Source organism: Polistes canadensis, unplaced genomic scaffold (assembly GCF_001313835.1).
Source record: "Polistes canadensis isolate GaletaPanama2010 unplaced genomic scaffold, ASM131383v1 scaffold_50, whole genome shotgun sequence".
Taxonomy (NCBI): domain Eukaryota; kingdom Metazoa; phylum Arthropoda; class Insecta; order Hymenoptera; family Vespidae; genus Polistes; species Polistes canadensis.
Window position 1 is genome coordinate 56,904 of NW_014569597.1, and position 10,589 is coordinate 67,492.

Sequence of the window (10,589 nt, forward strand, 5' to 3'; positions counted from 1 at the left end):
ATCAAAAGCATTTACACACTTTTATTTTTAAAACAATGCGAGCCAATAGAAATTCTTTCTCTCTCTTTCTCTCTCTCTCACTCTCTCTCTCTCTCTCTCTCTCTCTCTCTCTCTCTCTCTCTGTCTCTCTTATCTAACACACAAAAAAGTAAAAACACTATGAATCATCGTATAAGATAAACGTATAGGTGTCTAGAAGAAGAACGTTAGTTAAGTTTGATCAAAATTAAAATGAAAAAATCTAAAAAACAATGAATTATTCGCTAGAACAATTTGAAAAGAAGGTGTTGTAACATAAGGCATCTTCTTCAGTTTAAATAATAAATAATCCACTTTGAAGTAATAAATAATAATGGAAATAATCGAATGAAATATAACATAGGATTTTATTCTAGACACTCATTGAAATATGTATTGAGGATGATGATATATATGTGTATATATATATATAGTTGAAACAATAGTTGATTACGCTTACACCAAAACACCGCAACAAAATCCTTCTCGTTAAGGATTCTCTCGAGTTGTTTGGCAGTGACTTCTTCGATCACAGATTCCCCGTCCTTGCTAGCACCTAAGGTCCTACCACCACCCCGAGACCCTGAAGAATCGTCTTGTTTCGTCCTTGAGGCGGCGTCAACGCGACCGATCGAGGCCGTTATTGCGAGGAAGACGGTCAAAGTGGTTAACATCGTTTTTAAGGATATAAAGGAGGAGAGGGAGGAGCTCGAACCGATGCTATTCCGCCTTCTTCTTCGCCAGCACCAACACCACCGACCGAATCTTACCGTCGAACCGTCGTTCCCCGTTGACATCGTCGCACTGACTAACACGCCGCAGCTATTTTTGAGTTTTTGGACAGCGGTTTTGCCACCGTTACGATCACTATACAACAACGAAGACGACGACGACGACGACGACGACGACGACGACGAGGATCAAGAGGACCAACATAAGACATTGCAGCAATGTTTAAAAGAAAAACGACACGCACACATACATACAAGCTTTTCTATTATCATCTTGTGTCTACCGGATTCCTTTATAGTTTCCTTCCGTTTTATCTTATTGGATTCAATATTCAAAAATAGCTATGGATTGTCTGCAATTTAAATGGAATGCTTTTAGAGACCCTAAGATTTTATCATTAATATTTTTTAACGTTTGATAAAGATCATTTTGTTTCATACTTTTTCAGAGTCATATTTTGATTAGATATTATTCTTAGAATATAAAATAGATTGAAAATTATATTTAGGTTTATGCATGTTATATATTATGTGGTGGCACGCATTAGAAATTTATATTCTTATTGTAAATATAGAATTAATTGTGGTTTTTTTTTCTAATCAAATTTCATTAGGAAGTTTGAAATGTACAATTATATTGTAACAATCATATAAATTAGATCAGTGGCATAAACGAGGTAAATTAAAGAATAATTGTAGGACAGAGAAATAATTATTTGTATATTTATGCGCGCGCGCGAATAAGTTTTTGATTCTAGTAGAATTATACTGAAAAATACTTTACAAATTGCAAGTTCGATGTTTTTCGGTCTCTAAACTCTAGCCGTTATTAATACCACGATATAAAAATACTATGAGATGTGACGTCAGGAACATCTCGATTATATTGGCATTTGATACTATAACTTCGTAGATACAAATACGGTATGGGAAAGATTTCACGATAGTTTTTATATTTTATTGATCACTTTTCTTTTTAGACTTTAAACATTTATATAAAAGAAATATTGGGGGGAAACACAATATACTTTATTATATTTATTATAATTGTTAGATTACATATATACGATACATCCTTGGTGACATTACATGTGAATAAATCTGTACATTTCATTCTTATTTATATATAAATAGAAACAATAGATAATATAACAATCTTATTAATGCTTAATACAAGCATTGGTAAAAAATAGATTACAAAATTATAAACAATAGAGTAAAGTAATAATTTATATACTCTACATTTGTTTACAGAATTATGTTGACGTTTTATCATCGGCCGATGTATCAATATTTTTATCTTCACTTGACGTTTGGACATTATCTGTAGTATTCGATGACGTGGTAGCCTATTAAATAATCATTAAATATTAATACAAGTCAATTTTATATATATATATATTTATATATAAATTTGATTAAATCAATAAATACTTGAGAAAGACTAGACAAAGAAGATGATCTTAAATGTCGATTTTGAATAACGTCTGGAACTGGAGCCGATGGTTCACCATAAGTTTCATGAAGAACTTCCAACCTCGTACTAAGAGCAGAACCTCTTCTACTAGTAGCATTCATTTTGTTCATTAGCCACTGGGCTTGTTCTTCCAAACGTTTTAATCTGTCAGCTCGCGCAATCAAAACTCGTTCAGGTGTGTTAGCCAAATCTAACTCTGGTTTTGATTCTTTTAGCACGTTCTCAGAATCTTTTGAGTTGAAATTCATCATCGAGTTATTATCAGTCTCGTTAGAATTATCTACTGATTTCAATGATTCATCTTCGTTAATATTCGTTATAGATGAATTATCTGTTGTCGAGTTTATTTCATTTGAATCATTTTTTAGGGCTGGTGTAAAAAGTTGATTGGGTGAATTATTTCTAGCTACAGGAAATGGTCCAATAGAAAATATTGGCGTGGAACTAGATGCATTTAATCTAGTATTATCATTAGATATATTTTCAATTATTATCGATTCCTCGATAGAATAAGAATTTTCTTGAGTATTGGAAATATCTTCTAAGCCTAACTTTGAATTACTAGTTGATGATATTTCTTCGTCAGCTTTGATATTGTTACAAATCTCCAATATATTTGAATCAGATGTAGAACAGCACGATTGAATATCTCTATTCTCTTTCGTTTCATTATTACTAGGACAATCCGTCCGAATCGATGGGTCGTTGTTATTATCCTGATGATTATTTTCCGACCTTACGTTATCAACAAAACGCATAAATGGCAATGAAATATTTTCTCTAGAATTAAATTCATCGCTACTTGATTCCGTATCATCGTCTATTCTTATAAGATTTCTTATTACAGTAGTTAAGGCTTGATCTAAGGGATCCAAAGGTTGTTGTAAAACTTCTGAGACGAGCTGTAGACAAAAATAAATATCCTTAGATATTTCAAGAATTAACATCAATTTTGATTAACGAAAAGAAACAACAAATTTCTACGTACATCTGATTCTTGAGTATTTGTAGGCTCTACCGATGATGTTGTATCCACAATCTTAATCTCATCAAATTCAGTCTCTTTTTCTGCTACAGGTACTTGCGTTGTTAAAGCAATGGAAGAACTCGCTTCTGGTAATCCAATATCGACAGGTTGTTCCAATTCTACAGTTGACATCGTTGAAGTTTTCGGACTTTCCTACGAATTAAAAATAATCAAATTTATAAGTTAAATATTTGACTATTGTTAATATAAAAACTTTGTTGAGATTTCATATAACAAAATAATTGTTATAAACCTTTCTGGTTCTTCTTGTTAGACCCATTCGGACCCTGTCTTCAACAGTTTCATCTTCCTCGTCGGTATCGTCACCTCGTTCATCGCTGAAGCCACTCTCAGCACTACGTTCAAATATATAATTAACGTATGAAAGTTAAAATGAACAAAAATGTGTAATTTCATTTACCTGTTATTGACGGAATCGTGTACAGAAAGCATTTTCCTTGCAGCAAATTCACGACGTAAACTTCGCCATTCTAATTCAGTGTTAGTATTTTTCTGTCTCGCTGATTCCCACTTTTCTCTGCAATATTCCAATTCCAATTTCAATTCTTGTAACATTTTTCGTTTTTGTTGTAACTCGTATCTAAGGATTTTCTCGTGTGTATGCAATTGCTGATGTTGAGCTTGCATTCGACCAACAATGTTCCATGTTTTGCTTAATTCAGCAGTTACATCCGAAAGTCTTTTTTCCTGTTAATATTTCATTCAAATATTTATTCGAAATAATAAATATTATGATTAATAGTATATATATTATAGTGTCTATGTGTTACGGGAAATATATTACTACTATTATAACTAATAAATAAAAACAAGTTTCGGGCATTATATATAATGTTATTTTACAAAATGTCCAGAGCATTTTGATCAATTTACAAGATTTACTTCAGTTGGCGGTTTTTAGAGCACGGGGGAAAGGGGAGTTTTCAATTTTCATGTTGTTTGTTTCACTTATACGAGATTAAAAACACTTCCCTCCTCCTCCTCGTGTTCTAAACACTGCCAACTGAAGCACATTCTATAGATTGACCGAAACCCTCTGGGCATTCTATAGAATGACCGAGCAATCTGTGAAATACCTGCTCATTATACGCATTGCCCGTTTTACGTGGGCATTCTATAAAATGCCGTTAACATATATAATTACCTGTTCTCCTAGTTTGCTTTCCAAATGCGTGTTCAATTGTTTCATTCGATTCATTTCTTTTTCCAAATGTTTCTTTTCCAGAATTAATTCCTTCAAGTGAATATAAGTTTTACTAACAGATATCACCAATTTTGGGCCACTAGGTGTGTCAACAGATTTATAACAACTGTTGGAATCCGAAGAAGACGTTGCCGATGCATTTTGTGAAGCAGCAGCGTGACAACTTAACAACTCCAACAAAACGCGCCATACCTTCGTATCAACAAATTACACAAAAATTTAAAATATGTAACTAGAAAAATTATTTACAAATTCATTAGTTATATATATGTATTATGTATTATGTTCGATGCCTAAGAAAAACTCTCCAAAAAGTCTCATTTCTGACTTCGTCTGAAGGCTCTTCACATTCATAGTAATGCCGAGGATTTACTAGTAATGTCTGATTTCCGGCTTTGACAGTAACATAAGTGTGTGTGTGTGTGTGTGTGTGTGCATAATTTTAAAAACCTTTGGTAAGTTATGAGCTATTTCTTCATGCTGTTGATCATCCTCGTTACGTTTTTGTAATCCTTTATTACCATCAACTTGTTCTACCAAATCTAACAAGAGTTTTGGAAGTGCTGCAGCCTCTGTGCAATTATCTCTTGCTATGTCAGTTATGAGATCACGATTTTCCTATATAATAGAACATGATAAATATATAATTATGATCACATTATAAAAGAAAAGGAAAAGCAATAGTACCTGTAATAATTGTGATAATCTATCCAAGTCCATGTCAGCGGAAGAAGCTCCCAAAAGCATTTGAGTGAACAAACTGTTGATTAGCGACATTTGATTTTGAAGATCTCTACAGTCTGCTTTGGTTAAACCTAATTGAGATTCTAGGTTTGAGATCTCAGTATCTTGGGCGTCAATCTAATTAAAAGAAAAATATTAAAGCATTTAAGAAGAAATAATAAAAACATTGATCGAATTTACCTTCTCTTCTGCTTTTCTGAGATCTTCTTCTAAACCTTCGCGCTCCTTTGAGGAATGTTTCAGGTTTTCCTTAACATCGATAAGTTCTTTAATAGCGGTATCCTTTAATTCAGTTATTACTCTTAATCTTTCATTGTACAAACTCTTCAAACTGTTGATACTTTCCAATTGACGTTCACATTCTGCACTAACGTCATCGGTATCCAAAAAAGTTCTGTCATTTAATCGTGCCAGATTACGTGCTAAATAATCTTTCAATTCATTAGCACGATGTTCACGCGTGTTCAAAGTATCTCTCGTCTTGTTCGTAACGTCGGTTAAACAACGAATGATATATCGGTGTTGTTCGGGTTCACTTTCGAGTTGATATCGAAGATCATCCACCTTCTCTATTTGGAAACGAATATTGTTTCGTAATTCATCAGAAACCTATAGTACAAATTCAGTATATATCAAGTTAAGAAAATATAATCTTTAGATCAATTATAATCTAACTTCAAACATATGAGTATATTATTGTATTTACCTTTAAAATACTACTGAGTCGTTGAACCTCGATACGTCTAAGCAATATTTCATTGTCATCCGAATCTTCATCGATAGATTTAGATCTCTTATTACTTCTATTATCACAAATCACAGTATTATCATTCTGATGACTAGATTGAGTTGATCTCAAGAGATCAAGGACCCTAGATGTCTCAGAATGAGCTTCCTTTTCTGCTTCTAATTCTTGCCTAAGTCTTTCCATTTCAGATGATACTGCAGCAATAGCTCTCTGTCTTGCTTCTCTCTTCAATATTAATTCTTTCTTGAATAAATCCATACCGATAGTACGATCTGTCGTAGAATCTTCAGAAATCTCGTTCGATTGTGTAGAGTCTGTAATTACGAATTCTTCTACGTCAACAACATTTTTGCTCGGTAATTCATTAAAAACTTACCAATATCATCTTTTGCAATAGTCTCCTCAGTATTTTTCATATCAGTCTTCATAGCTTCCTTCAGTCTTTGAATCTCGTTCAGTGCTTCTTCCAAAGTCTTCATATGTTTCTTTTTATCAGATATTTCCTCGACTAGCTGTGCCTTCAAATTCCCAACTTTCTCATTCTCCATATCTTTAATCTGTTCATTCTCTGTAATAACCCTTTTCAATTCTCCTTCTAAACTTGAGATCCGAGCTTCGGCAGTGTCTTTTTCTGACTGAAACGAGGTTATTTCCTTCACCATGTTTTCCATTTCGTTTTTAGATAAATCGAAGTCTTTTAGAAGCTTCTCATGCTGATTTCTACGTTCTTTTAAGCTGCATTCTAAATGTTCGCATTGCTCTCTCAAGATCTATGTTAGGGAATATAAAGCATTTTTTGTAATATTTTGTTAAAAAAGAAATCAACAAAATCCATGAATAACCATGCGCGAGAGAATAAATATTAGTAAGTAGAATAGTTATATTTCTATTTATATGATTATTAAGGTTAGTATCATTTTATTGTAGGAAACAAATGTGTTACTTGGAATGTTTCTAAAATGAAAATAAAAAGAAGAATTAATAAAGTTTTACTACAAAAAAAAAAAGCAATCAGTAAAAGCCAAATCTCGAAATCTCTTTCAAATCTAAAGAGATTTGAAAAAGAAATGATATGTACCTCATAATCCTTACATAACTTTTCAGTATATTTTTTTTGTTCCGCGATATTCGCATTTAATCTTTCGTTCGTATTTTGATATTCGACTTTGTCAGCCTTAAGTGCACGTAATTCTTCGAATAATTGAATCATTTCGTCGTCAGTCAATCTTTCGGCGTGGCCCTGATCATGTTTTTCGTACGATCTCGTCTTTTTCTCGAAGATTTTATCCGAATTCGTATTACAAGGTACCTTTGTAAATAAATTTTTTTAGTCAGAAGATTCTTATGAAATAAAATAAATGATTGAAGTAAAATTAGATAAAAGATACTTGCCCCTCTAATTTCATTATTCCGTACGGTCATTTCTCCTTCTTGAGAATTAGTTGAGTGTTCCCTATAATATCGATTAATTCGTGAAAATTGTTCTGAACTATGCGATTCATTAGATTTATCTACTTCTACGCGAGGTACTCTATCCTGAAAGATATTTTTCTGTTGATTTCGAAAAACATTAGATCTTTCAGATACAACGCTTTCTAGCCTATCGATACGACGTTCGAGTTTTATTCTCGAGTCATTCTCTTCTTCGGGCTCTCCTTTTGTTTCCTGGCTCGTAAGTTTTTTCCTCGAAAGAATATTAGACGAAGTTAATTCGCTATTATTGGAAATTAATTTCTGTGAATTTTTTTCCCTTTGTAATTCCAGATAGAGCCCCTCCAATTGTGCCAACGCTGTGGTATGAGCATTAGCCAATTGTTGATTAGCCTTAGCTAATTGTAAAATAATCTGTGAAAGCTCCATATTTTCGCGATGCTGTAACCTCAAGGAAGAATTGCTAGCTTCTCCAACTGCTTTCCAATCTGTGGTTCGTGTAACGTAAGCCATCTGTAAATTGAACAAATGAATAAGAACACATCAAAAATGATGTCTACGATAAAAAATGATTAATCCGAAGAATTATACGACTGTGACTCATTGTCAGAAGTATTTTCCAAGTAAGTACGTAGAAAAACGGTGTTCTAGTGTTTAGTTTTTGGACATGAGCCAACTCGGACCCAGCTATGGCGGATCAGAATGAGAAGCACGTGCAAACATAACAATGATATTGCAATTAAATATGTAATTGCTATTTATTCTTGATATTAATACATGCTGAGATTTAATTATAATAATGCTCGATTTAGAAATCGTTAAAAATAAATAAATTCATAAATCAATGTGAAATGAATGTCAAGCATTTCCAAAGCTATTGTCGATAAAAATAATTGAAATGATTGGATAACCTGTGCTCGAGGTTCTCCAGTAACGTTGTAACCCGTAGATCTCAAACTATCTTCATTTGCACCATCAACACAATGAAGAATATTATCTTCGGCGAAGTTAACTTCGATCGGATTTTCAGTGTTCCTTGCTCTCAAAGGAATCGATGATGCAGAAGAAGATGGCAAAATATTACTAGTGTTTGCAGCACCCATATCCGCTTAATATAGTATTCTTGTCGATGACGAAATGCAACAACTTTGGACTTTGGGAAATAATAGAAGCTACTTTTCGACGAAACTATCTGAAATATTTATCTGAAATTATTGCAACACATAACATATTTGATTTTCATTTTAAAAATAGAATATCCTTAGGTAAATTCCACGAATATGAGTTCGATTTATTAATATTTTGTTTTTTCATTTCTAGCATTATATTTAATGACGTAGAAAAAGAAGAAAAAATAGATAGAAAGATAGGAAGAAAGAATGGAGAAGGGCCAAGAGATCAAGATCTGAATAAAAGGATCGTTTAAATGAAAGCAGAGCGAGCGATAATAATACTGAGCTGGTGCAAAGCCATGTATTGGCATCGCAGAAAAGGAGAACAACAATATGTCACTAAGTAATTTAACTGATAATCGATCTAATCAACATTTGTACGATCTTATGATCGCAGGTAACAAAGAACTGCGGAGAGATGTTAGAAAATGTACGATATATGTATGCATATATATCGTATACATACGATGTAGCAACAAGATTGCTCATCGTTTAAACAATTTGTATAAAATCCTTCTCCTTGTGTCTAGATTATCACGTCGAAAACATCCAACAATATAAACTGTATAAGAATCTTTCAAATACGAAGCGTCATGCGAGTACATCTAAGAATAGCTTGATTCACGTTTGAAAACAATGATCAAATGAAATATTTTATTGAAACAATTGAAAACAAAGCGATCACGGTAAGTTCGTATGAATCTTATCGTAAAATCGCATTTAATCGATTATGCTAATAACTATGTAGACTGCTTAGAGCTATTTCAATTTATATTACCAATCACATTGTATTACTTCATTTTATTTCATTTAGAATTGATAATTTTGTTGCTTAAAACTGATCTTTCGATTTATTAAAATGATTTATGTAAAAACATTTGGAAAAAATTGTTAATAATATTTCCAACTCTTTAAATTTAGAACCAATTGGAAAAATACATGAGCAAAGCATTAAGTATTACCGACTGAACAATCGGTTAGAAGTTATTGGCTTAGAAAGCAAAGAAGCTTGATCTCCAAGTGCGCCAGTAAAAGAGCTTTTTTTAGCCTGAATTTGGCTCGGTTCTTAGACATAGACAGAGCAAGAGAGAAAGAGAAAGAGAATCCTACCTGTGGGTGAAAAAGAGAAGCTTCGAAACTACTATAAAACGCGATTGTTCTACCTGAGAACAATGAGCAGCTTTTGAAGAGAACAAAAAATGATTGTTTCGCGATAAGAAAGATTTAAAAAAAAAAAAAAACATATCAACACGACACGTGTAGGAAGGTATAAAAATGATTGAAAACTTAATGTCTTTCATTTTATCGAGAACAAATAAACAAGCTGTTTTATTTTATTTGAATTGTTATATTACAGATCTGGTTGGAAAATTGTATGTACAAAAATACTTTTGTCAAGAACGACGGTCAGTGAACGCGAGTACAAAGAAGGATTAAAGAAAGACACAGAGTTAGTCACAGAAACCTTGAATTAGAGAGTTAACGTATAGATATAGAATTTAAGAACAAACGGATGTATAAATTCGTCGAGTTTATTTTATTATATATTGTTATATTTTAAATAAATAGAATCACCGAAGATATCTATGTAGAATGTTAAAAAAGAATATAAAAACTTTTTGTTCGAAGATAATCTTTGTATTTCATACAGAAATATAATTTTATTTTGTTCTTTTTCAGGTAAAGTAGATGATAAAAGCAATATAAGAAACAGAGGATTACAGATAGATAATAAAAAAAAGAAGAAAGGATCTAAGAGAATAAGTTATAGTGATACATTAAGCTTTCACAGAGTTGGATTTTGTTAGGATCTACTCACTACTGGTCACCCGATTAGTTAGCTACGTGTATTCGGCTTATTTGAGATCAAGAGCAATGACTACCGTTGTCGCTGGTAGCCAGCGACTTACTTCTCTAAAAATACCATTTCGAAAGACCGCGTGCGCTTTGCATGTCGACAAACGCGCAGGAAATCATTGCGCAGTCGCGATAGAAAATTCCATATGTAAACGTTTT

General features: G+C 32.7%; 2 protein-coding genes and 1 long non-coding RNA gene across 9 annotated transcripts in view; 1 reads left to right on the plus strand and 2 right to left on the minus strand.

Annotated features, from left to right (window-relative positions):
* LOC106785441 overlaps positions 1–821 on the minus strand; it is a 28,595-nt gene extending 27,774 nt beyond the window's left edge. For all 3 annotated transcript variants that reach the window (XM_014745921.1, XM_014745919.1, XM_014745922.1), the window contains exon 1: positions 479–821. In XM_014745921.1, the coding sequence (XP_014601407.1) occupies positions 479–815 (337 nt within the window). In that variant the 5' untranslated portion in view covers positions 816–821. The remainder of the gene's footprint in view (positions 1–478) is intronic.
* Positions 822–1,786: 965 nt separating this feature from the next.
* LOC106785452 (uveal autoantigen with coiled-coil domains and ankyrin repeats) lies at positions 1,787–10,550 on the minus strand. Of its 5 annotated transcripts, none has more exons than XM_014745935.1 (15): positions 10,393–10,550; positions 8,313–8,593; positions 7,363–7,914; positions 7,049–7,279; positions 6,347–6,740; positions 5,929–6,284; positions 5,403–5,831; positions 5,166–5,339; positions 4,929–5,096; positions 4,419–4,670; positions 3,675–3,961; positions 3,507–3,609; positions 3,215–3,406; positions 2,184–3,128; positions 1,787–2,098 (listed from the first exon to the last, which is right to left on the minus strand). In XM_014745935.1, exons 2-15 carry the CDS (start codon positions 8,502–8,504, stop codon positions 2,006–2,008), a joined length of 4,368 nt encoding a protein of 1,455 aa, XP_014601421.1. In that variant the 5' UTR covers positions 8,505–8,593; positions 10,393–10,550; the 3' UTR covers positions 1,787–2,005. The 5 variants fall into 5 exon arrangements, with proteins under 5 accessions (XP_014601421.1, XP_014601422.1, XP_014601423.1 ...); XM_014745936.1 differs by having other exon boundaries at positions 8,313–8,606; XM_014745937.1 differs by lacking the exon at positions 10,393–10,550 and adding an exon at positions 9,684–9,770.
* LOC106785453 lies at positions 9,169–10,032 on the plus strand. The gene is made up of 3 exons (XR_001381526.1): positions 9,169–9,259; positions 9,495–9,840; positions 9,931–10,032. It is a non-coding gene; the product is annotated as an uncharacterized LOC106785453 (long non-coding RNA).
* Positions 10,551–10,589: the final 39 nt, after the last annotated feature.